A 25,722-nucleotide genomic window follows, 5' to 3' on the forward strand; every position below is an offset into this window, starting at 1 on the left:
CTTTAAATTTGTCTTTATTTATTATTCATTGATTTAATGAGTCTCACCTGGAATTTCAAAGACGATTTGTTTGCCGGTCAACTTGTTGTAAACAGCTTGGAAGGACTCTAATTTGTAGTCAACTTGTTGAACGTCTTTAGAATCCAACAAGATCTTTTGGATCTTGTTACCACCAACCAAGTATCTAACTCTCTTACCGACGATTTCAGTTGGGAAAACCATATCTTCCAAGATTTTGTCATGGACAGCGGTCAAAGTTCTAGATCTAGGTCTCTTTTGCAATTGTCTAGATCTTCTAGATGGCTTTGGCAAGATTCTTCTTTCAGCCAAGAAGATGACATGACGGTCAGGGAATTTCTTTTCCAATTCACGGGTCAATTTGGTTTGGACCTTGTGGTAAGCGTTCAAAGATGGAACTGGAACGAAGATAGCTAGAGCCTTCTTACCACCAGCAACTTCGATTTCTCTGATGGATCTGAATTGCAATGGTCTCAATTCAGCTTTCAACTCTGGAGAAGAGTTTTCCAATTCGGTGAAAGCATGAGCCACTTGCAATTCCAATTCAGTTGGAGCCTGAGACAAAATCTTGGTGTGAGTAGACATCGTCGTCGTTCTAAAAAACTTTGTACTTGGCTTAAGGTGGACCTTGACTATTCACCAATTTCACCTTCAATATTCACCAATATTGGGTATCGATGGGCTTTTTTTTGATGAAATTATTCACTTTGGAAAGAGTGCGTCGGGGGAGGGAGCATGAGGTCTCTGCGCGAGGAGGACCCGAAGGTAGATGCTAGGCGGATGCTGGGCAGAAGCTAGGAAGACCGAGGATGCGATGCTGGGGGGATCGCTAGGTGGGAGCTGTTACTTCCTCCACGGAGGGTTGCAGGGACTCTCCGCCTATTCCCTTTGCTTCGCGGCGTACTCCCTCCACCTAACTAGCACACGCAATCAAAATTCGCGTCTTGATTAAAAAATACAAAATTTCAGATAATGTACGGGTGCACGGATATACGAAAACTGAGTGTACGGGTGTACAAACAGTCAAATCTCGGAGTTTTTTCCTAGGCACCCCGCCTTGCGGGCAATTTACTACCATATGTAAGACAAGTTCTATAGAAGTAGATTTCGGTTTGTAATCAAGAGGTAAATGTCCCAATCATTCCAAGGGCGTTTCTAGTAGATTTCTGATGTCTGGACCGCTTGCCCCCGTAACTAGAGCTCTCAATAAGACCTTATTACTATGCACCGTCACGGTGTCAGTGTGTCGTTTTCTTACAAAAAGCGTAGTCTCGAATTAGGGTGACAAGGTGTGTGTGTGTCGCCCATTCGATTACCGATTGTTAGTCCTTATATTCGTTATATACACACCTCTTACGCGCAGCCGCACATTTCAGTATATCTTACTGGTCAATCCCTATTGGAGAATGATTACCCTTGTGGGCAGGGACATCTCTTCTCATCACCCATAGACATTACTAAATTGCTGCGTGGGGTGGGTATACAGTTCCTGAAACGGCGTGCTGTAATGATTGCGCTTGTAGTACTTTATTTAGTTTACATAATTCCTTTGTGTGCTTATACACACCCTTTTCGTTTGATCTTTGTAATTGAGTTCTTTTGTCTTACCTTGCCCTGGCGATTGTTTCGCTTGCTCGTTCTATTGCTTGTTCCTCCACCAAAAATCTCCAACTAAGTTTGTAATCTGTTTAAACTACCTTGTAGCTCTTGGATTCATTTTTAAATATTGGGTCTTATTTATGATTATTCCTTCTATCACTAAAGGTTTAGTCTTCCGTAGTCTTACAAGTATAAGTGCACTTAGTTGTAGTAGCAAAAGGCTGATGGCATCTATTAAAATCCCCAAGATTAGTGAATTGCCCTCGTTGGGTCTACCATTAGAAAACGCAAAGAGAGCAGCAGCTTATCGTGCAGTTGATGAGAATCTAGATGTTTACCAACATAGAGTTATTGGTATCGGTAGCGGTAGTACCGTTATTTATGTGGCAGAAAGAATAGGTCAATATTTGAGAGATGATGAGTACAGGGATTATGTGTCTAAATTTAAGTGTGTTGCAACTGGGTACCAATCGAAGCAGTTAATTATGGATAATGGACTTACTTATGCAATATTGGAGCAGCATCCGCATATAGATATAGCATTCGATGGTGCGGATGAGATTGATTGTAATTTGGATTTGATTAAAGGTGGTGGAGGATGCCTTTTCCAAGAGAAATTGATTAGTACAAGTGCTAAGATCTTTGTTGTGGTAGCAGACACAAGTAAAAAATCGCCAAGGAGATTAGGGTCACACTGGGTACAAGGTGTTCCTATTGAAGTTGTGCCTGCGGCTTATAATCGTGTGCAAGATGATTTACTAAATCTATTAGGTGCAAAGACGGCTACTTTAAGACAAGGTGGTAAGGTTAAAATGGGACCTGTTGTTACAGATAATAACAACTTCATTCTTGATACGCATTTTGGTGATATTGACGATCCAAAGAAATTGCACGATAATATTAAGGCACTGGTTGGTGTTGTAGAAACTGGGTTATTCATTGGGAACGCAGCAAAGGCTTATTTAGGTAGCCCTGATGGCGATGTTCTAATTACCAGCAGAGAAAACCCAGCTGAATTACAAAATGAGACCATTATGGAACAATAAGTGAATAATAATAATAAGTAATAATATAGTAACGAAGTCACTAACAACCCTATGTACCCTATGGCAGGACGTTTATGTTATGTTAACTTCTAGTGTGATCATCATATTACATACATAGCTTAGGAAAGAATTGAAATTGAATGCTTAGCGTAGCGTCGTTAGAAGAGTACAGATCGGTACCCTTTCTTTTCTGTTTGTTTGTTTGTTTGTTTTTTCTTCTATCAAATTATGCTATTCATCACTATCATCATTTCTTTGGGGTATTATTAGAGATCCATGATAAACCCTCTACTAGACCTTGTCCCGTTAGTGCATTACTACCAACGACGCACCAAAGCTGATTTTTCAAGTTTTGACCTAATTCTAGATAGTCCGAAACTTCCTGTGGCTTTAATGATCCTTTCAAATCCTGTTTATTAGCCCAAACTAGCAAAACCACATTTTCCATCTCTTTTTCACTTATAATTGCATATAGTTCTTCCTTGGCCTCTTGTAATCTTTCCTTGTCATGAGAGTCAATAACAAATATTAATGCTGTGGTCGCAGGGAAATAATGCCTCCAAAGCGGTCTTAATCTTTCTTGTCCACCAACATCCCACATGTTAAATTTGACATTTTTGTATGACACAGTTTCTACATTGAATCCAACCGTTGGTGCTGATGTCCTAATTTTGTTTAGCTTCAACTTGTAGAGGATTGTTGTCTTACCGGCATTATCAAGACCTAGCATGAGAATTTTCATCTCACGAGATCCAAACAATTTACCTAATGCTCTTGATACAGAATTTCCCATGGTCCTATTTACCCTTCAACTTGATATTCTTTAAAATTCTTAATGTACTTCGAGCTTTGTTGTATTCGAGCTTTTCTTCTCTAGAATTGTTCATTGCTCCTAATTTACATATTCAAGATGGTGAATGTAAATAAAGAATACAAAAAAATTATAAAAGGAAACGCTAGAAAAATATTGTGATCAAGGGAGTGAGACTGTTGGTGTTTAAGTTATCAATAATTAAGAATCGTAAAAACATGCTAACCAATATCCTATGTTACTGATTTACGTTGGATTTACGGTTTCGTTCGCATGACCTTTCGAGCCACGCTGTTGGTACAAATATTTTTCACTTTTCAAGAATTAAAGAGCCTTGCTGGCGCAATCGGTAGCGCGTGTGACTCTTAATCACAAGGTTAGGGGTTCGAGCCCCCTGCAGGGCTTTAATTTTTCCTAATTCTTTTTTCACTACAGATATACTTTTAAAGCTTTGCGGATGGAAAGCACTGGTAGTATGCTGAAAAAACATTGAAGTGAGCTAAACGTAAAAACAGGCACTGCGAAAAGAAAAAGTCTATATATCCGCTATGGGTTACATGTCACTGTGAATTGTTAAATCACAGCTCAGTTTCCTTTTTTCTTTTCCCAATTCTATGTATTTTATTCCCATTTGCTTCTTTCACCTAAACCGACTCGGCGGCAAACTGGATATACTGTTATGAAAAGGAGGCTTTCTGACCAAACCTCGTCAGCCCTGCAGAAAATGAATGCCGCAACGAATTGGATCTATTGTCACCCTAGCCGCCCTCAGGATTCAATATTGAATGTGGCCTTCTCACATGACACCTTCTTTCGTCTAAATTGACTATATTTATAGCGGGAATGCTAACAATGTGATACTTTCAAGTACCAGAATGTTTCAAAACTTCAAACAACTACAATCCAAGCGCTATCAGTTTCGGTCTCTCCAATCTAATAATTTAATTCCCAAGTTACATTTTTGAAAAGTTTTAGAGACTTTCATTTCCCTCCTAGCTTGTCGATGCCAGACCTCTCTGTACCACCAAACCTACCCATTCATCTGCGAAACCAGATAAGTGAACTGGTTAGAGATTATAAGGAGGAGAATTTAACATTGAAAGGTTATGAAGCTAAACGTAAGCATCTTCTAGACCAATATGCTAATGGGCAACGCTTCCCTCTTGCACCATTACGTTCGCCAACAAGAAGACCACCCGCATTTCACAAGAGAAATCAAAGTTGGGGTTCTTCAATATGGTCGCATGGTGGGTCTTTTTTTAATGATACAAATTCTATTGCATCTTCGGTATACCAGGGGAATCCTGCCGATCATAACAGTGATGGCGGTTCAGAGGCTCCATACATGTTTCAAAGGGGACAAAGTGGTCGGCAATCAGTTTACAGAGTTACTACGGTAAATTCTAATTCAGGCTATTCAACACCAAGAGCAAGGCATAATGAATCAAGTGTCCATTTATCAATTCCCTCGAACGAAATCTCAGGAGTTCCATATAATCCAATGATACCGCTATTACCAAGGGAGGAGAATCCAACGAATTCGGATTCATTAACATCAGTGCTGAGAGGGAGATTTGAAAATTATCCTGGTGAAACTGCTATGATCAGCGTTAATGAAAAGGGTAAAGAAACATATATATCTTGGGATAAATTGTATTTGAGAGCTGAGAAAGTTGCACACATTTTGAGTAAGGAAAAACTTTACAAAATGGATAAAGTATTACTGTGGTATAATAAAAACGAAATAATTGATTTTACCGTTGCACTGCTGGGATGCTTCATTGCAAGTATGGTTGCAGTGCCAGTTTCGTTTGAAATTTACTCACTGGGGGAAATTACAGAAATTATAAAATTGACAAGTTCCAAATCAGTTTTAATCTCTGAGGACTGTTACGAGCAATTGGAAAACTTATATTCCACATCAAATCATAATAGAATTAAAGTGATTAGAAGTGAATTTTTCTCACAGATTTCATTTATAAAGACTGACGATTTGGGCCAATATTCAAAGGCTAAAAAGACTACACCAACTTTTGATATACCGAACATTTCATACATCGAATTTACTAGGACACCTCTGGGTAGATTGTCTGGTGTAGTAATGAAACACAAGATTCTTTCCAACCAGAACAACATTTTTACAAATATTCTAAATTCAAGAGCCATGCCCCATTGGAAAAAGGGTAACGTTAAAAAGGCATTCAAAAAGAGAGATTCCTCCGAGAGATATAACATCTTAAACAGTTTGGATCCTACAAGATCCACGGGGCTCGTGCTGGGGGTTTTCTTTAACATTTTTTCAGGAAATTTATTAATCTCTGTGGATCATCGTTTATTACAAAAGCCTGGTGCTTATGAAAATCTGATAGAAAAATATAAAGCTGACATTCTGCTCAACGAGCAATTGCAGTTAAAGCAAGTGGTCATCAATTATTTGGAAGATCCTCAATCTACCATATCCAAAAAGCATAGAATCGATTTAAGCTGTATCAAATGTTGCTTGACGTGCTGTACCACTATCGATACGGATGTGTTGGATATGATTGTACAGAAATGGCTGAAGAATTTGGGTTGTATCGATGCATCAACGTGTTATTCTCCAATTTTAACTCTGCCTGATTTTGGTGGTGTTTTCTTATCAGTTAGAGATCAACTAGGAAAATTGGATAATTTTCAAATTCATGAATCTAAATTACGTTTGCAGGATGAATTATTTATTAATAAGGAAAAATTGAGGGGCAATATCGTGGAACCAAGCATTACCGCTATGATTAATTCTTCGAGTTCATTTAAAGATTACTTGAGAGTAACTTCCTTTGGATTCCCCATTCCTGACGCAATGCTTTGTGTGGTAAATCCAGACGACAACACATTAGTGCCTGATTTAACTGTTGGTGAAATTCTCGTTCGTTCTGATAGTTTAACAGACGAGTTTTATCAAATGGATCGTGTTAATAATTTTGTATTCAAGGCCAGATTAAATTATCCAAAGATGTACAGCTTCCTTACAAGTGAAATCACTTCACCGACAGCAGGTGACAGGTTATCAACCATCATGAACATTTGTCCGTCCACGATTTTCTTTTTGAGAACGAAATTGATGGGATTCGTGCATAATGGTAAGATCTATGTCTTGTCCATGGTAGAGGACATGTTTTTGCAAAATCAATTGATCAGGCTACCCAATTGGGCCCATACCTCCGATGTGAGAAAGGCAAGGAAACCCAGTTCAGAAGGTGATAAAGGCTCTGATACAATGTCCTTGGCTAGCACAAATTTGAAAACTGGAAAGGATGAGAAGGACATTAGACGTGTTGTACAGACATATTATTTGCAGCAAGTCACTGAAACACTTGTCCGTACTGTCAGTACTGTTTATGAAGTTTCTGCTTTTGAATTAAATCACAATAAGGATGAGCATTTCTTGGTGGTCGTCGTGGAGAGTAGTTTATCGAAGCTGCCAACGTCTCATAGTACCTCGGTTACAGAAGCTGAATCTCAAAAGAAAACCACGGAAAAAAAGATGAATGAGCTAATTGATCAAGTTTATAGGATTTTATGGATTTTCCACAAAATTCAACCGACTTGTGTTATGGTTGTACCCTTAGAATCCCTACCCAGACGCTATTGCTCCTTAGAAATTGCTAACAGCACTGTGGAGAAGAAGTTTTTGAATGGTGAACTGCCGGCTACTTTCGTCAAATTTCAGTTTGATAACGTTATTTTGGATTTTGTCCCTCATTCTGTTTTTTACAACGAAAGTATCTTCTCTGAGCACTTGTCTAACATGAGAAGGACAGCATTTCTAGAAGAATATCGTGCAACCCATCCAAATTTTTCATTGGATCAACAATATCCGTTGCCTGATGAGACACCTTGGCAATCCTCTGGGATAGATTACCGAGAGACTTCAATTGACTTAAGAACCCATAAGAGTCTCGCTTCTTTTCCTAGTATTCTGGATATTTTGGAATGGAGAATTAGAGAAACCGGTAATGAATTTGCCTTTAGCGATGGCGTGACTATTGGTTACTCTTCAAACAACGAAAATGCACACAAGAAAGTATCTTGGAAGGCGTTTGAAAGAATCATAGCAGCCTTTTTAAAGAAAATTGTAGAATCCAAGACTCCACTTAAACGTGGTGATAAAGTGGTCATCGTGTGTGAGAATTCAGTGGAGTACACCGCTATTGTTATTGCATGCATGTATTGTAATCTAGTGATTATACCATATCCCATCTTTAGAGAAGAAAATATTGAAGAAGACGTGTCTTATCTGGTTAAAGTGATTAGGGCTTATGGTGTCAAGAGAATTTTCATGGATTTAACCACTCATAATATTTTTGAGGATAACCCCATATTGACCAAAATTTTGAAGAGATGCAAACATGATATTCCCAAGATTACTGTGTTTTCCAAAGTAAAGAAGAAGAATAATCTCACCATCAATATGTTTGCTTCTCAATTACGCACGAAATTTGGCCCTAAACCAGGGTTGAACCATAATAGTCACCCCTGTGTCATTTGGATTGATGATGAATTTGACATCAAAAAGGATATACACGTTGTGATGAATCATGCTTCACTGATGAACTCTTTGAAAATTTTAAAGGAAACTTTAGGCTTGAGCAGCGAGAACCCAATATTCTCTCTTTGCTCTTACACAGTTGGAATGGGATTTATGATGAGCTGTATGGTGGGAATATACGTCGGTTGTACGACGAGTTTGTTCTCTTTAGATGAAGTATATTCAAACCCCAGCGGGTTCTTGATCGGTCTTCAAAATATGAATGTTAAGGATTTATACTTAAACTTTGAGACCTTTTGCATATTAACGGAGAAGGCCAACGAGTTGGTGGAGGGAAACAAGGGTAAATTAAGCTCTTTGGAGAAAAGCTCCAAGAAGCATACACCAACTCCTACTTTATTGAAGCCGGATTTTTTGAGAAATGTACAAAACCTTATGATTCCATTTTCTGGTAGGCCTAATACGAAAAGGATAGAAGAATTGTTACGTAGAAATACGAACATCACAATTAGTAGGGCACAGATAAACTACCTTTACCGGAATCATTTGAATCCTCATATTTCTTTGAGGTCATATCTTGGATCACCTCCTGTGGATATGTATTTGGACTCAATCGCCCTACGAGAAGGTATCATTAAAACGGTAAATCCTGCTGAAGTGTCACCTCGTGGATATATCCGTGTACAAGATTCAGGTATTGTGGCTGTATGCACAGATGTCTCCATTGTGAATCCAGAAACTAATCTTCCATGTAGTAATGGAGAATTGGGTGAAATATGGTGTTGTTCTGAAGGAAATGTACATGACTATTATATCTGCCAAGATGCAAATGATGTTACAGGTAAGCCGACTTTGACAAATGATCCATTTATTACAAACCAATTCAAGAGCAAACTCCAGACGGATGTAGATAATGGTCTTACATATTTGAGGACAGGTGATCTAGGATTTATTAAAAGAGTGACTTGCGCGGACTCAGCAGGTAACTCTCTTGATTTGAACCTGTTGTTCGTTCTGGGTAGTATTAATGAGACGGTGGAAATCTTGGGATTGGCCCATTTCGTTAGAGATTTAGAGAAAACCATTAGACATACTCACCCAAGTATTCAAAAATGTATTGTTTCCAAAGCTGGTGGTTTACTTGTATGCCTTGTCAAATGCCGTGATAATTCTAATGCTAAATTTGCTAATCTTGCGGCACTGATTGTCTCAGAACTATTAAAGAATCACGGTGTCATCCTGGATCTATGTGCATTTGTTAGTCAAGACCCATCTCAAGTTAATCTTCCTAGCGAATGGGATAAAAACAGACTTACCGTAATGGAGTCATGGCTGGACCAGAAATTGAAGATAGAAGCCCAATTTGGGATCAATTACGGTGAAAACATTTCCATCTACCTTTTATCAGAATTTGAGAGGAACAGCTGAATAAAATAATGAAACATTAAGTATAATAATTGTTGCATTTTTAAAAACCAAATAGAATTAAAGAATGTTTATAGTAATTAATGATATTTTTTTTTTTTTTTTTTAAATGTACAGACTGGGTGAAGAAAAAGCTCCATTGTCTATGCCTTCAATTTGACCTTGATGTAGAAGCTAGCCAAAAATGGTAGGCTGATAGCTAGGATAGGGTATTGAATCATTAGAAAGAATGAAACACAATCCATTTGAACAGTTTCTTTAGCGTCCGGTGGAGTGTAACTTGCAGTGAAATAGATGATTGTCGTCATTGTAGGTAATCCCCAATCAAGGACAATGACAAAGAGGAGCATTTTATCCTCATCATAGTGTAACCAACCTGCTCTTACGAGACGATTACACCAAAGAACTCCTAAGATGGGCATGATGCATAGTCGCAAACAAACTAACAAAAGTGCCGATTTCCAGAAACCAGGATACAATTTTTTAATCTTTAACCTTCCTAGAGTTGCACCTAAAAGTAATAAACCGAACGGAACTGAAGCAGCCCCAATATAACTAGTATAATCCATAATAAAACTTAGAGGTGGTTGTTGATCAGGCGCCTGATTAATATGTGGGATGCCTGGTCCACTGACAAATAATGCTTTGACCCAGGGAATAAATGCAATGGTTAAAGCTACAATGACAGCCAGGGAACAAGGTCTCAAACAATTCTTTAAAAAGAAAATGAAATATTTCGTTATGCGGACCTTACGCATCCATTTTGGTAATGAACCCTTACCTGAGTCTTCAATATCTTCTTTACCAACGGTAGCGTCTGAGGTTAACATTCTAGTCAGCGTTGAAGATCTAATTCTCTCCATGGATGATTGACCCCTGGTTGAAGTTCTGGGTAGTTCACCAAAATCATTACTCGTACTTCTGGCGGTAGTACTTCTACGACGGTGACCGTATTGGTCAACGTTCGAATATTCACGAATTAAGTGGGTAACATCTTCGGGAGGCATTTCTCTTCTATCGATAGTACGAATAGACTCACTCACTGATGGCCGTCTCATTCTCAAGCTTCCAGTTTGTGAATTTTGTGTATATGCCAATGGTTGACTACGCTCGGGATTATTATATCCATTCGGAGAAGATGCTACGGTTGTTGGGTTTGATGCTATGCTTGGGGGATGATTATGACTAGGTGATCTTGATAAATTTTCCAATGGTGATGCAGATGAAGGTGGCTTTTGTACCTGGCCATAGGCTTCTTTGCCTGAGAGTTCACTGCTACTATTTTCATCAGGAATCGATAGTTGTTGTGTGGGTTCGTAATTATCAGCTTCTGTGCTGCCAGATTCCTCATCATTATATTTAAAATCAGATTCGATTAATCGAAATCCACCTAAATTGAACAAACACAGTAGAAACATCGTTAGAAAAATGATGACATTGGCAACACCTTTATTACCTTCTTCTTCAGTAAACACCAAACCTTGGTCCAACGTTTGGATGTATGCAATGGGCAGATCACTAATGTTGGGGAGCATACCCCCGGCTAATATACCACCACGCCATTGTTTTGGTACTGGCATTGTTTTGCTAATTACGAAGGCTCCAAATAATCCGGTACCGAATATGAGAAGTGAACTTAGACACACTATGGCAACATTTTTGATGTCACTATCTTGAATATTACCCACGATCTTGCTAAATGCCAAGCACGGCATTAAAAGCGTTAAAACAATATCTGAAATGGCTCTAGTAGCTTCCACTGAAAGGATATTTATTTTAGCTAGTCCAAATCCTGTACCGATGATCAAGTAAATTTTAATCATCGGCTTGAAACAGGTCCAAATGATATCACCTAGAGGGACGCTCATGGTTTAACGTTACACTACTACTGCCCTGTCTCTTCCCTTCTCCTGTGAACTTTTCTACTCACACAGACCCTGAAAATCAAAGATACGATGTTGTTGAGAGTTTCCAAGTTATTCCTCGCTTAATGTCTACCACTAATCATGGTTCATGTACAAGAGACGAGGATGTATCATGAACGAAAGGGAGAAAAATTTTGATACTATATTAAATAGAAACTCATGTATACAGAATGGTCTCTATTCATCATATCTATAGGCACCATTCGTACCGAAGGCCCTTACTCGGTCATAACCTACAATGTGTCATACTCATCGGAATTTGTACGCCGATAAGTGGATGCATAAGTATCGCGGTTGAAATCTTTTGGTATAAGTTATGGTTGCTTATGTTGGTATACTTCGCCATTCATCAAGATATGCCCCACGACACATGAACCTAAGTTGGTAATTGCATGAATTTCTTGTAAAGCAAGCCGTCGGGAATCTTGAAGGTATATCAATATAGCGCAACTTGAGTCATGTGCTGGGCTCGATTCTTCGTTCAGCAACCTTGCTTGGTGCATTCATTGTAAGTAGGATAGTCGATATAACCTTCAGCACCATTAATGCGTTGGGTCAAAGGCATATCTTTCTCGAGACGATGTTCCAAATCTGGAGTGGAAGTCCAATAACGACCGTAACAGATTAATTTACGGTCATCTTTGACATAATCCTCTGCCACTTCAGGATGCGGGATTAAATCACTTGCACAAATGATGATGGGCCTTTCTAGATGGAATAAACAAAGTAGTCGCTAGCTTCAGTACCAACACTTTTATTTTCTGCCGGGAACGAATCGGTAAATTAGGTTTTGTTTAACCGAATAGAGAGTACTGCTCTAGTAGTATGGGACCGGTACTGCTTGACATTCCACAAGGTGATGTGGATTGCAGGAAGCAGAAGCGTGATGCGATCTCTCCCCTGCCAATGTGGCAGAATGTGCATCTCTTCCATAGGATTTGCTATCGTGGACCCTTCCGAAGGGCTGGTGCATATTGTTGGTCGCCTCTCAGTCTTGTCAGTGGTGTCATTGGGGCACGATGGGAATATTTGATACCATCAGCCCCATTTCTTGTTTTCAATCGATGCTAAGTTCAGGTTATACCATGTCCGTGAGACATTGATATGTGTGGAATAACAGAATGAACAGGTTTTGAGTACGATCATTATGAGACCACTAATTGACTACTTCTTCTTCTTTCCCTACTTGAAATGCCTGGTGTTTGCTTTCTTTAGGTAATTTGTAAAGAGTTTAAGTTCTTGGTGATCTTATATCTGTCTCCTTGGCTCTTCAAGATTAGCCGCCGAACGTACTAGCCGCGCGATATTGAAAAAACAAATTAACGGATAAGACTAGTCTCGATATGTAAGTGCTACATATAAGTTCTAGATGTAATCAATACATTTAATGCTTACAAACCGCCGCCTGCTGTAGGATCGACGTCACTGCTGGAATCGCTAGTGTCAACACGTTCAACGTGTTCTTGTTCTGGTTTTTCCTCCAAATCACTGAATCCGACCGAAGGTCCCAAAGGTGTTCTTCTCTTTATTTTTCTTCTTCTTAAGATGTGGTATTGGATATTAGGCCAAATCTCTTGGAAATTGTACTTAATTCTCGTTCTTAATGGAACTTCAAACACCTCATCCAGTTCTTCCAAAGTATACTGTTTAGTCTCCGGAACGCAGAAATAGACCATGAAAAACCCTGCGGCATTCCAAAATGCATAGAAACCAAACGCACCTTGTGGTTTCATGGCTCTCACCATACTGGGCCAAGTAACACTTAAAATGAAATTAAACCCCCATAGAACCACGGTAAAGATGGAAGAGTTTAGCGAACGGGATGCTAGGTTGGCAGACTCGGCGGCAATTAAGAATGGAACCGGCCCACAAGAGAAGGAATAAATCGCCGAAAAAACATAGATACCCATGGTAACAACACCGATTCTAGCCTGTGTACCTGGGATCCAAAATGCAAACCCTGCTATCAATAAAAATAGCGCCAACCAGGGGAAGGTTCTTAACAACAAATAACGTCTACCCCTCTTATCGATCATGAAGAAAGTAGGGATTGCAAAGAAAAAATTGATAAGTCCAAAACCAAGGGAAGAACACAAGGCACTAATCTCTGAAAATCCACTTTCAACGAAAATACTAGAGGAGTAGTAAGCAATGACATTGATACCACAGAACTGTTGCATGAAGGCACAAATGCAAGAAGCCAATAAACCATTACGGTTACGTCTCACGGTAACCATTTGTTTTAATCTAATCCAGAACGGTAATTGTAGCGATTCCTCCTCTGCCAATAAGACGTGCTGGTAAAAAATGTCACGACATGCAAGGATTTTATGAGGGCGAATCTTGATAGTGTTCTCCAAAGCTTCCCTGTAGCGATTTTTACCCATTAACCAACGAGGTGACTCCGGACAAAATGGAATTTGAATCATTACCAGCAATGCAGGTAACATCGCAGAGCCTAGAGTCAATCTCCAATTCAATCCACCGTGAACTCCATTAGGCTTAACTCTGTAAAAGATCAATGTGAAAACATACCCCCACATAATACCAAATGCTGTAAAGAATTGCCAAAAGATGGTCGTACAACCACGGATTTGTCTTGTAGCACATTCTGCTAAGTAAACATTGGTTGTTGCACTCTTGGGACCGATACCCAATCCAAGCAGGAATCTAAATGCAAACAAATAATGCCAGCCTCTCACACCAGTGGGTGCAAAACCCTGTAAGAAACAAGTAACCGCTGATATCCCACACGTGACGAAGATCACATTCTTCCTTCCCAATCGATTGTTAAGCCAATCGGTTGTCCAACAGGAGAACCCAGCGCAGCACAAATAGGGAGCACCATTAATTAAGCCTTCGATCCATGAATCTCTTTTACTGCCACTTCCTAATCCAAGAACTTCGGGGTAAAACAGCATAGCACCGTTGATAACAGTTTCATCCATACCTTGCACAGCCGCTGACATTGCTGCCGCACATATAATGGCGATTAATTGCCTCGTCATAGAAGACCATGGCTTGTATTCTTCGGCCCAACATGCCTGCTTTTCCTCATCACTCAGAAAATCGAAATCGTTAAATCCATCGGGGTTTCTAGCTAGCATAGCGGCGCGCGCAAAGATATCGTCGTCATTGGGTAATTCAAACTCCTCTGCAAACTCTCGTCCCATCTGCGCTACAACCTCAGGGGACAACTTCGACAATTTATTACCGCGTTCTACCTTACCAGCCTCTTTATCTAATTGCTCTGAATCAGGAGTTACCTGATTCGCGAGCTCTTCATGCGTAAACTGCTCCAGTATGGGACCCTTCTCATACGTCATTGTCAACTCCGAAGCGCCGTACCGAAACTTCGAAGAAAAAAACAAAAAATATGTGGGGAAGAAGGCTGAAAAGAACTCCAGTTTTATACATATAAGGCTGATAGGTGGGGAACCCGGCCACCTCCCATCCGGACCACTCTACGGAACGAAGCGAGCCGGAAAACGAAATAGATTACTCGAATTCCACTACTTCAACTAATTCGAAAGCTGGTAGTACTGAACTGTAACGGGGTGTTATCACACAGGATTAATTGACGTAGTGAAACAGGCGCAGTAAGGCCTTAAAGAAAGAAGGTATTTTTCCCCCTTTCCTCTCATAGAAGCAACTCCCGCTACTCCGTACATCGACTTTACATTTGTTTGTATGATGTTGAAGATCATCAACAGAGCTTTAATCTTACCCCTCGCAGGCCTTACCTTGGGTACTGCTAGCTTTCTGAAGGTATGGCCTGATACAATTAATGACTATGACGAACCAATGCGGACGGATCCTGAACTGTTACGTAGATGGAGACGTACAAATCTTTACGAAGAGCTAAAACATTTAACCCAATGGCGTCAGAGTGAGAAGATTCCTCCTGCCCATAGAAGCAATCATGTGGGGCAAGGTCTACTGAGTGGAGTGGGGAAATTAGAGAATGACCCAGTAGTTTTCCATGACGAAGTGCAAAATTCGATATCGGTTGTGTATCAATTGGGTAAGAAATTAGGCGATTCAAATGGGTATGTGGATAACGGAGTATTATCTGTATTGTTAGATGAAGCTCTATGTTACTGCGGGTTTCCGCTGCTACCAAGTAAACGCGGGGTTACTGCGCGGTTAGACTTAGAGTTTGTGGGCAAAATACCTGTCGATAGTACTATTGTGTTGAAGGCGAAGGTTGTTGAGCATAAGGGGAGAAAGTGTGTTATTAGCGGCACGTTAGAGAGTGTACCTGGTATGGAGAAGAATTGGTGGGGGAGATTGAGGAGTGTGTGGGGTGCGGAATGTTATGCTAGGGCTAAATGTGTTTTGGTGGAGCCCAAGTGGTTTAAATGGTTACCCGGGGATGCGTAGATACGAGTAAGTACGTTTCTGTACAAGAATGTGTGTGCGGATGTCGATGACGTCAAATTGCCGCTGATGTGAGATTGAGGAGTCAATTGCAAGCGTAGCGAGTAAGGACGGTTTTGGTTCTTTTGCAAAAGAACCCCGCCGGAGGAATGGAGATAACAGTGAAACTGTAATTCCTCAATACTGAGACATCCAGCGGATACGTATTCAGGACCAGGAGATCTCGTCGGAAAAGAACCGCTAATGAGCTTTTTTTGCCATCAATAGGCCATACTCTAAACTGATGTGAATGCGAGTATTAACTTCACTGTCCCCCCCTGATAGATGTATAATTGACGTATGTTAGGATTTAATGTTTTGTCGCTGCAAGTTGGTTTGCCGTGTTTTCATTGTCATAGTTACAACACTGAACGCTTTCTTGGCATATAATTAGAAAAACAAAAAAAAATATTTCAAAGGCATCAGCAAAAAGAAACCTCCTCGTAGGGGGCTCGAACCCCTGACATTTCGGTTCCTCGTTCTTGCTTAAAAGCCGAACGCTCTACCAACTGAGCTAACGAGGACGAGTCTTCTATTTGGTTGTCCCATTAGCGTTCTACAAATGACAGGATCAAAAGACAATTTTACTTTGTTAAGGGACTGATCGGTGAATTCGATATACTAATATATATATATATATATATATAACTTGATAGACCGCTAAAAGATGTTACCACCGGTTTGGAATGTTTGAGGACCGCTGTAAGTGCTAGAGTATCCTGGGGCTTTAGTTGCACCGGGAACTGGACCTGTAATTGCTTCAACGTCCTCAGTGGAGTCAAAGTTAGCTTGTGCCAAAGATATTTCATTATTATCCATGTCGTAGACCACATAGGAATCCCTCAAAAAGGAATCACCTAGGATACCCATGTAATCACTGGTTGGGGAGATATTGAGAATGCACTGCCCGTTGCCATTATCTGTAATGTAGTTACTTAAAGAAGTTTCGATGTTGAATCCTCCAAAGTTGAAAACAATCTTTTCATCATCACTTGGGCATGAAATAACGTAGGATTGAACCTCTGGATCATCATCAAAGGAACCGCCATAAGCGTTTGCGACCATGTCAGCAACTGGTTCTGGCAAGTAGACTGCAGTGGTACCGGAGTCCAATAACCCAATGAATGGAGTAGTGGTTAATGTATTTTGTGTTTCGCTGCCCTTGATACCAATACCCTGAACAGTGACAACGAAACGTTCCCATGGATCAGAGTCTTCCTGGCCTTTTAAGACGGGCAGAGTGTACAAGTCGCCTGAATATTTATTGTGGTCCACACCGCCAAATAGAATATTACCATCGCTGGCTCCAGCAGAATTCAAGTAAAGAGAGTATGCATTTCTTTTGACAATACCCTGATCTTTCAACAAGTAAGGAAAGTTCTCATACTCATGAGGATCTTGAAGGTTGTCCCCAAAGACAGAAGATTCAAGTCCACGGTAACTAATACCAAAGACAGCAACACTGGAGTTAGTATCGTCTGCCACTGCAATTGTCATATCTTTGACGCTAATGTCACCAACAGTGAGGTCATCAGTAGCCCAGTAACCTGAAGCGTAAGAATTATCACCATATTCAATGAAAAATCCATCTACGGTGTCATTCTTATTAAAGGAACTGGAGCTATTTGGATCAAAATTGCCAGAGGAGCTTTGACAGCTTTCTTCCAGAGCGCTAGCTGTAATTGCTGCTGGTGGTTGCACATTTCTATTGGTAGGCTCCAATGGATCAGGATGAGATCCTCCAGATGAGCCAATGAGGGTAGTTGTCAAAGATGGAGAAGGTCCACCCTCGGCGCTAGCAATTGAAAACAGTTGAGAGGCGATACCACTGCTTTTGCCCTTTGTAGCATCGTCAGAATCACTTTGACAGTGGTATCCACCTTTTTGGGGAATCCACAGGTCTGAAGATCCCGTGTCCAAAAGCAGAGTTAATTCCTGACCAGGAGTCCCCAAATAAATACTAGCTGAATAGTAAACATTTTGATTGGAGATGTCAATTTCTTGATCATCACCACCAGTCCCCTTTTCTGAAAAGGAAATTTGTCTGGATTCATCAAAACTTTTACCATAGCGCTTAGAGAAGGGAATCTTACCGACGCCGTCTACACCACCAGCTAAAGCCACTTTAGCCGCTCCAGCGGCAACAATACCGTACTTTAAAATATTAGAAGAAAATTTCATCTTGACGAAAATGGAAGAAGGTCAAGATGTATTGCAGTTCTGAAGTTCTGGATAAACCACAGCAGAATCATAATGCTACAGATATGTAATCCAGACACCCATATTAATACTCCAAGATCCCACAAGTTAGTGCTAGCGAATTCATAATCAAGGAGAATGGAATTGTTTGCTAATTGAGTGTAATACTCACGAAATAATTTGCTAGTGCAACCTCGTAAACAATTGATTACTTGTTGGAAGGTTGCAAAAAACCATCTCAACCTCGTTGCCCTGCAGGTATCTCTAAACTTGTTGTTTTGATGCCATACATTTCCCTTTCCTTACAAGGAGGAAATTTTGAAACGTCTTACCTGACTGGGAATGCATCTCCGCCCTTTCAGATAAAGCATGTCTATGCAGGTTCATTGCTAAGCACACGATAATGCAATCTACTCATTATCTCCTGCGTCACAGTTATTCTCTCAATAAACATGCGTTGCAAACTCTTTCTTTTCACAGCTTAGGCTTGGCAAAATGGGGAGAATCCGATCTTAGTAAATCACTTTTCTCGAAACATTAAACATTTCGAGCGTGGATTTGCGGTTGCTAGCAGCTGCATAAAGAATGATAGGAGGCATTTGCCTGAAAAGTGTTGTAACCAAATCGGTTTTAGTGAGTTGGCCTGACAGGTTCTATCAGATTTTTCTTTATTGTAAAGTCAACTTATCTCAGTACAAAGCTCTCCTTAGCGGCTAAAGACGGCAACAGTTTCACTAGGTTAGCATACTCTAAGGGGTTGAGAATATGCACCATTTAGGTATTACTTGGCCGGCTAAGATCTGACTGCAACATGGAAAAGTGTCAGGCGATTGAATAATTCCGACGAAACGGCACTAAGGCGAAGGCGACGATGCGTTGAAAAGTCGCTAACAATGGCGGTTCTCTCAATCTGTTTTAGCGTGTTACCTCTGCATAAGAAATCGACAGTTATTTTACGGGATGCTAATTTCCCTCGAACTTCGAAATTTTAAAATTGGACTTTCTAGACGGTTTAAAGATATATCGGGAGGTTAGTGGATCTTCCAGGCATGTTCATTGCACTTTCGACTCTATTCCCTCCAAAGTTTACATACAATCATATAATCGATTAAATCTTGGTTTGGATCGAACTTCTACAGAGAGAAGCTTTGGAAATTAAGACGTTTTAGCGCACCAACCATTGGTAAATCCCAACCTATTCATCCAATGCCCACGATTCTTGCTTGAAACTGCTAATGCATACCTAGTGACCTGCACCGTTGTACAAGTGACCAATAGGCGTGTCTCTGCTTCTTACGCCACCAAGGGCCAGTGAATATCATTACCAGAAAACTAGAGTTAGTTGCCAGGCAACAGAACGCTACCCCAATGAAACAGCGCTTATACCCTAAGTTTTCAACCCAGTGAGTTATTCCATAACTACAGGCAAATGACATTAAGTTGCGAATTAAAATAACAACCACCATGGCTTCTGCATCTAATTCTCTATAGGTGTCTACCACATAAGCTGCGGAAGAAACGGGACCAAAGACACCACATCCACCTAATATACCTAGAGCAAGCACCAGAGGAAACCAATGGATTTGGTAATAGGCACCTATTCCCCATAAAAGACTAGCGGCACAACCCAGTATTGCATAAACGAATAACAACCAAAGGCGATCCTCTGGAATACTAAAACCGTTTCTCTTTCTAGCAAAATACACCTTAAGCTTATCGGAACAAAATCCTGCAATGGGGAAGACTATGAAAGTACAGACCAGTGGTGACACATATGCGAGTCCACACATACTGCTCGAAAAATTGTAGGGTTTACCAGCAAGGACCATTGCTTCTGTTGCATTCAAAACATTAAACCAAACTAAGGAAGATCCATACAAGAAACCTGCCCAGAGAATTACAGGGAATTGGGCCATACGAAATGGCATGAACATGTAATAATGTAACATAAATTTCGATTTGAATCCACGAGTCAGGGAAATCTTTTGCATGTAACTGGTTTGAGGCCAGGAAATAGATCCCTCACTAAGGGAATGCGCAGAATAATCAGAACGAATTTTAACCAGATCATCTTTAGCCTTTTCAGCTTTATCATTTTCAACTTCACCATTTTCAACATTACTTTCATGAACTTCTTCCCCGTCTATTTCAGGATCTAAGCTAGCTTCATCTTGGACTCTACGGGTATAACTGGTTTCTTCCATTGCAAAGAACAATATCACAAAGCATACTGCCGCTAAGATAGAACACCACCACATAACCCATTGCCAACCCTGACCGGCAGAAATGAAGCCGGCCACTAATGGTGCTGAATAAGAGACTCCCATAAGTGTAAGCGCATAAAGCGACAATCCAAGAGATCTTTCATGTTCAAAGAAAAGATCACTCATAGAGATTTCCGGTAGTGATTCAACACACGACCCAAACAGCCCCTGAAGAATTTTAGATGCTATCCATTCACCGTTAGACCTGGTGTATGGCGGCCAAACGCATATCAGTGAAGTAGCCAACATGGAAAATAAATAAACTGGTCTCTTCCCATACTGTAAAGCTAGTGGCTGGAAAACCAGACATCCAAGACCATAGAAAAGGAAAAGGTAACCAGTACCTTGGTTTAAATCGGCCAACGAAAGATTCCTTTCTTCTGCGATGTTTGGAAGTACCGAATAGATAGCAGCTGAAGGGATACCGATCCCAATAGTAACTACGATAACGCATGCCGTAGCAAGCCATTTACGAGGACGTGACCAATTGAGAGGATCTTCTGGATCCTTTGAAGGCTTTGGTAGGAGAACCACTTCACGTTCTTCACCTTCCACCAATCTTGCATCTCCAGGAACAACTTCAAAATCTATAACGTTAGTAGCCATTATAATCCGATGGCCCTTTGAGAACAGCACATAAGTCTCATTCCATGTTCATGGTTTCAAAACAACTAAGCTATATACTTTTGGAAGCTACAAGAAGGGGGGGATGAGAAGGTGGCTGGTTGATAAAATAACTGATGATAATCGCAATGGGGATTTGTGATTTTTTATTCTTCTCGGCTAACTAACACATTGATTTACTCTTATCGATCACTACATTAAAATTTAACGCGGTGAAAGATCGGCATATGAGGATGGGAGCGTTTACTTCTTCGATCAAGGAATGGTTGATGATTATAAATGTTCGTCAGCTCGAGAAATCTCAATATCAGAGCTTATGGACCCTTGAGGTATCGACTATTGTGTTTTACGACCAATAGTATCCCGAATCAAATGGAAATCCGTTGGCGATTGATAAGAGATGGACGGGGTTACAGATATGCAACCATAAAAGGAATTTCAAAAATTCTTGAATAATAAGTTCAGGACAATTAATTTTTGCATTAATAACTAAAATTCACAAAAGCTATCTCGACTATTGCTGACTTGGCATTGGTTGGCAAGAAACTCGACCAATGGGACTACCATATCTTGACACATCACGTGCAAACAATATGAGGACGGATTCTTGGCAGGCGGCGCTAGCTATACCCGTATTCGCCGAAAGCATCAACAGGAAAAGAAAGCCTCGATTCTTCCAAGGAACATTTCTGTAGGCATGGGGGATTAACGACAAGTTTAACTACCTGGACTGATAAGAGCAAATTGGGCTTGAGAAACTGGTGGGAAACGTTCAAGAAACGAATATGTGCTCAGTTATGCATGGAATTTGGAGACAAAAACAGGGAACAGTTTCTAACGGCTATAAAACCTCTCAAAGGGGATAGGAAACGATATTCTAGATTGCCAGGCGGACAAAAAGCGAAAAAAAAAAAAAAGAAGAGGTAACAAACCCTTGGTGTATCTTTTAAGGAAAGGAAGAAATGGAGTACACCTTGTGTTACGAGAGAACGAGGTCACTTTTAAATTGATCATCCTCTAGACGGGCCTAGAGACTAGTGGAGATTTACCTCACTAACTCCTTGGATCTTCATCAATGGACACAACTTAGTAATGGCAAATGCGCCTAGAAAGCAGATGGGAACCAGACCAACGAGTGACAATGCTGCCCTCTATGATGCATTAGCATGTATATCTTTCCTTTACCCTTGCTTATAAAGCCAAACACTGAGACTTGGAAATCTTAGTGAGTGGGAGGACTTTAGATCCTTTGGACTGAAAACATTTGTACGATACACAAATCGTATTTAGTTGAAATCACACAGCTAGAAGGCAAACAGATTACATGCTCGTAAACAAGAACAATAGATTCTAACTCCGATGTAAATCATTTTTCTATTAAGGGAGAAAAGATAATAACTGGTCACGAGTACCATGTATCATGTGATAAAGTTAGCCGTACGAAACGACTGTCCGGATATTTCTCCTCCCGGACACAGGGTGCAATTACGTATATGATGATTTCTCTTGAAGGAAAAAAGATTTGGCTGAATTGACAAAACCAATACGGTTAATTCAAATATAAACAACCAAACAAGCCAGATATCCATTTCACGTTTGAAGGTAAGAAAAAAGAGGAAGTTTGAGACTACCTAAATCAAAGGGTCCTTCTTTTTCCCAAGCACATATTCATCATTTTTTTCCTCCTTTATTGTGATCCATGAGTGCTGAAGAGGGTGAATTAGTCGCCTCCAAGGAGGTTACCCAGCAGGTTTTCCAGAGGCTGGCTTCGAAATTGGAAAATCGTGTATGTTTTGACTGTGGAAATAAGAATCCAACATGGACATCTGTCTCATTTGGTGTTATGCTTTGTATTCAATGTTCTGCAACTCATAGAAATTTGGGTGTCCATATTACGTTCGTTAAATCAAGTTCCTTAGACAAATGGACTGTGGATAATCTGCGTAGATTTAAAGTAGGTGGTAACCATCGTGCAAGAGACTACTTTATGAAAAACAATGGTAAACATCTTTTGAGCACATCCAATGTCGATGCTAGGGCTAAGTATACAAGTGCCGTGGCTAAGAACTACAAAAAACATTTAGATCATAAAGTTACAAAGGATATTGAACAAAATCCTGATGGCATTGTAGTTGATGAAGAAACTGGTAATGATTCTTCAAATTCTTCACGAACAGGTTCTAAAGAAGGCAGCGTGGATGATTTTTTCGCTAATTGGCAAAAACCTCAAGCTTCCAATGGATCAATTGCATCTCGCGGGAGTTCAGCTGCACCTTCTCCAAAACCTTCTACTAGTTCCAGTTTTACCAATGGCAGTGCGGATAAATCTAAATCTTCCATCTTATCCGGTTCTAGGAAGAAGCCAAGTGTTAGTAACACATCTTCACAAGCGAACGGTGCTAAGAAACATTCAATTTTAGCATCTTCTAGAAAACCAACGAGATTAGCCGCTAATAAAGTGGATAAGTCTGAAGCAAATGATCTTTTCGATCAATTTGAGAAAGAGGCTGAACAAGAAAAAGTGGAGAAAAAATCAAAGGACTTCGGCAGCAGTAGGAAACCAAGAACTTCCTATAAATCATCTAGTGCATTTGATGATGATAAGGATTACAATGCGGACCAAGCTAGTGCGTTTGGAAAACAGTCAAAGAAGGATGACTTTTTCGATGACGATGAATTTGATGAACCAGCAACTCAAACTGGACCAGTGGAAGAGTTACAACCAAAATTTGCTAAGCTTGGATTTGGTATGACTATGAATGATGCCGATCAATTGGCCAAAAAGCAAAAGGAAACCCGCGTAGCTGCTGCAGGTCCTAAATATACGGGTAAAATTGCCGCTCGTTATGGTGGCCAAAAGGCAATTTCTTCGGATCAATTATTTGGTAGAGGTAGCTATGATGAAGAAGCATCAAGAGAAGCAAGAGATAAACTAAAAACTTTTGATAATGCCACATCGATTTCATCGTCATCTTATTTCGGTGAAGAACAAGAAGATGAAGAAAACTTAATGGAGGCACAAGCCAACAACGGATTTATAGATTTCAACCTGGGCGAAGACGACGACATGCAAATGCTAAAGAATGCTATTGAACAAGGTGCTCAAAAATTAGGTAGCTACTTAAGAGACTTCCAAAGGAGGTGAACTGATTTTAAAACCCAGAAAATTTTTCTTATTTTAATTATTTGTACTCATCATCTATCTATAATTTACTTATGCGTTTTTCTTTTTTTTGTCTTATTTTTTTCGGTCTTATCTCAAGTATTCTAATCAAGCCTCCTGCGCTTGACGTCCTCTTGCATATCACTGTTCGGTGTGGCCATTGAACTTCCATTTGATTTAACTTTGCGCTTCTTTTGATTGATCTTACCTGTACCATCTAAATCAAATGCTAAATCATCTACTTGGAAACCTTGACCTTGAAATTCGCTCGGATAAGATCTTTCGAATTGTGAAAGCACGGCTTTGCAGACATCCCAATCCATATTCGGTGATTCGAAAAGTGCTCTATCACGGTCTGCAACAGCCGCATTATACTGTTCGTCTGTCATTCCGGGTTCTCTCCTGACCTGCGGAATCATATCAGGATTATTTTGGAAAAGTATATGAGAGATTTCACCTCCTTTACCATTTTCCCTTGTCGGTATAGTGGCAAATTTACCTGATAGATCTTGAATTTGATTTTTGTATGATTTACGGAGTTTTATAGCTCTGGTACCATCTTGATTTGTGCGCGCCACCTGGTGAGATAAATCTTGTAGCCCATAAACAGATATCAGATCATCCAGCGGATTTGGTCTTTGCGTTTGATACGTAGTATCAGGATCCACGTAGTAGTAGTAAGGTGGTAGTATCTGCTCGTTAACCGTTGTCATATTTAGAGAGCACTTTCAGGGAAGCAAGTGATGTAATTCTAAATGTTATTGGATAGCTATTCCAGGTACTCCTTATCTTATTGATTAAATCCTTGTATCCGATGTTTCTCTCTTGAGTCTTGTAACTGTGACTGACTTTATAATAGTATTCTCTCGTTTTAAGATTATGCATCTCTGATTTTTGTTGAAAAAGTCTTCGTCTATCGTGACATAAGGGTCAGCCCTAATGTGGATTTGGGGCACAGATATAAAGCCCTAATTCCAGGGTCTTTAGGGCTAGGTGAATGGGAATATGGAAGGTATTGAAGAATGTAGTAGACGTACTGCATAAACTGAACAACTTAACCACCTCTGTCTGAACCTACAGTGGGAACGAATTTGCCCTCTAAATTGAATTTAATCTCGGCAATTACTGCAGTAACTCACTCACCACTAATAGCTTATCTCTGACAGCCACTATAGTTTTTTGAAAGAAGTAATGTGGCTGAGAGATGTTCTGTAATAGGAAGCACGTTGAACCTAGTTAATTCTGCAATTGTAGTGTTACATTTGGCGGCACCCAAGCCAACATTGTCTGAACCAACATCTGCCGTAATTGTCAATCTTTAGTTAGAAGCGTTGAAAATTGTTGAACTCTTAAAATAGGACGAGTAGAATGACTTCGCAATTATAAGCATCAAGACTACTTTGAGAGACCACTGGATAAATCCACATTTTTACACTTTACGTCAATAGCCTCTGTCGGATAGTTATACGTAAGCTAATGGAGGAATGAGCGCAACGACAGGATCCTTTTACTACCAATAGAACCTATAAGGGTAAAAAATAAGAAGTCGACTGAAGAAAAGGAAAACTCCCATATTGTAATATCTACGTATTATTCCAAGACTTCCACAATACCCTTAGCTCATCTCATTTTCCAAGCCCAGAAGTTGACTTAGCGACATAAAGATGTGATACCCAAGACAATGCGAAATTCATGACAATG

The 25,722-nt window shown here is 40.1% G+C and overlaps 11 protein-coding genes and 2 non-coding genes across 13 annotated transcripts; 5 read left to right on the forward strand and 8 right to left on the reverse strand.

Moving 5' to 3' along the window:
* Positions 1-33: 33 nt before the first annotated feature.
* RPS7A (40S ribosomal protein eS7) lies at positions 34-603 on the reverse strand (the record flags this gene model as incomplete). Its single annotated transcript, XM_002498991.1, has 1 exon — positions 34-603. One exon carries the CDS (start codon positions 601-603, stop codon positions 34-36), a length of 570 nt encoding a protein of 189 aa, XP_002499036.1.
* Positions 604-1,757: 1,154 nt separating this feature from the next.
* Positions 1,758-2,663, forward strand: RKI1 (ribose-5-phosphate isomerase RKI1; the record flags this gene model as incomplete). Its single annotated transcript, XM_002498992.1, has 1 exon — positions 1,758-2,663. One exon carries the CDS (start codon positions 1,758-1,760, stop codon positions 2,661-2,663), a length of 906 nt encoding a protein of 301 aa, XP_002499037.1.
* Positions 2,664-2,910: 247 nt separating this feature from the next.
* Positions 2,911-3,456, reverse strand: ARF3 (Arf family GTPase ARF3; the record flags this gene model as incomplete). Its single annotated transcript, XM_002498993.1, has 1 exon — positions 2,911-3,456. One exon carries the CDS (start codon positions 3,454-3,456, stop codon positions 2,911-2,913), a length of 546 nt encoding a protein of 181 aa, XP_002499038.1.
* Positions 3,457-3,805: 349 nt separating this feature from the next.
* ZYRO0E02112r lies at positions 3,806-3,878 on the forward strand. The gene has a single exon. It is a non-coding gene; the product is annotated as a tRNA-Lys (tRNA).
* A 599-nt stretch (positions 3,879-4,477) lies between these two features.
* Positions 4,478-9,430, forward strand: CMR2 (Cmr2p; the record flags this gene model as incomplete). Its single annotated transcript, XM_002498994.1, has 1 exon — positions 4,478-9,430. The coding sequence occupies one exon, from the start codon at positions 4,478-4,480 to the stop codon at positions 9,428-9,430; it is 4,953 nt and encodes a 1,650-aa protein (XP_002499039.1).
* Positions 9,431-9,570: 140 nt separating this feature from the next.
* On the reverse strand, positions 9,571-11,295 carry ECM3 (putative ATPase ECM3; the record flags this gene model as incomplete). The annotated part of the gene is made up of 1 exon (XM_002498995.1): positions 9,571-11,295. One exon carries the CDS (start codon positions 11,293-11,295, stop codon positions 9,571-9,573), a length of 1,725 nt encoding a protein of 574 aa, XP_002499040.1.
* Positions 11,296-12,743: 1,448 nt separating this feature from the next.
* ZYRO0E02200g (uncharacterized protein) lies at positions 12,744-14,678 on the reverse strand (the record flags this gene model as incomplete). Its single annotated transcript, XM_002498996.1, has 1 exon — positions 12,744-14,678. One exon carries the CDS (start codon positions 14,676-14,678, stop codon positions 12,744-12,746), a length of 1,935 nt encoding a protein of 644 aa, XP_002499041.1.
* Positions 14,679-15,042: 364 nt separating this feature from the next.
* On the forward strand, positions 15,043-15,735 carry MRX3 (Mrx3p; the record flags this gene model as incomplete). The annotated part of the gene is made up of 1 exon (XM_002498997.1): positions 15,043-15,735. One exon carries the CDS (start codon positions 15,043-15,045, stop codon positions 15,733-15,735), a length of 693 nt encoding a protein of 230 aa, XP_002499042.1.
* Positions 15,736-16,208: 473 nt separating this feature from the next.
* On the reverse strand, positions 16,209-16,295 carry ZYRO0E02244r. The gene is given in 2 exon segments: positions 16,209-16,244; positions 16,259-16,295. It is a non-coding gene; the product is annotated as a tRNA-Lys (tRNA).
* A 136-nt stretch (positions 16,296-16,431) lies between these two features.
* ZYRO0E02266g (pepsin-like aspartic protease) lies at positions 16,432-17,952 on the reverse strand (the record flags this gene model as incomplete). The annotated part of the gene is made up of 1 exon (XM_002498998.1): positions 16,432-17,952. One exon carries the CDS (start codon positions 17,950-17,952, stop codon positions 16,432-16,434), a length of 1,521 nt encoding a protein of 506 aa, XP_002499043.1.
* A 1,250-nt stretch (positions 17,953-19,202) lies between these two features.
* HOL1 (Hol1p) lies at positions 19,203-20,840 on the reverse strand (the record flags this gene model as incomplete). Its single annotated transcript, XM_002498999.1, has 1 exon — positions 19,203-20,840. The coding sequence occupies one exon, from the start codon at positions 20,838-20,840 to the stop codon at positions 19,203-19,205; it is 1,638 nt and encodes a 545-aa protein (XP_002499044.1).
* A 1,717-nt stretch (positions 20,841-22,557) lies between these two features.
* Positions 22,558-24,003, forward strand: GLO3 (ADP-ribosylation factor GTPase-activating protein; the record flags this gene model as incomplete). The annotated part of the gene is made up of 1 exon (XM_002499000.1): positions 22,558-24,003. The coding sequence occupies one exon, from the start codon at positions 22,558-22,560 to the stop codon at positions 24,001-24,003; it is 1,446 nt and encodes a 481-aa protein (XP_002499045.1).
* A 122-nt stretch (positions 24,004-24,125) lies between these two features.
* On the reverse strand, positions 24,126-24,734 carry ROX3 (Rox3p; the record flags this gene model as incomplete). Its single annotated transcript, XM_002499001.1, has 1 exon — positions 24,126-24,734. One exon carries the CDS (start codon positions 24,732-24,734, stop codon positions 24,126-24,128), a length of 609 nt encoding a protein of 202 aa, XP_002499046.1.
* Between the last annotated feature and the right edge of the window lie 988 nt (positions 24,735-25,722).

This window comes from Zygosaccharomyces rouxii (genome assembly GCF_000026365.1).
Source record: "Zygosaccharomyces rouxii strain CBS732 chromosome E complete sequence".
NCBI lineage: Eukaryota > Fungi > Ascomycota > Saccharomycetes > Saccharomycetales > Saccharomycetaceae > Zygosaccharomyces > Zygosaccharomyces rouxii.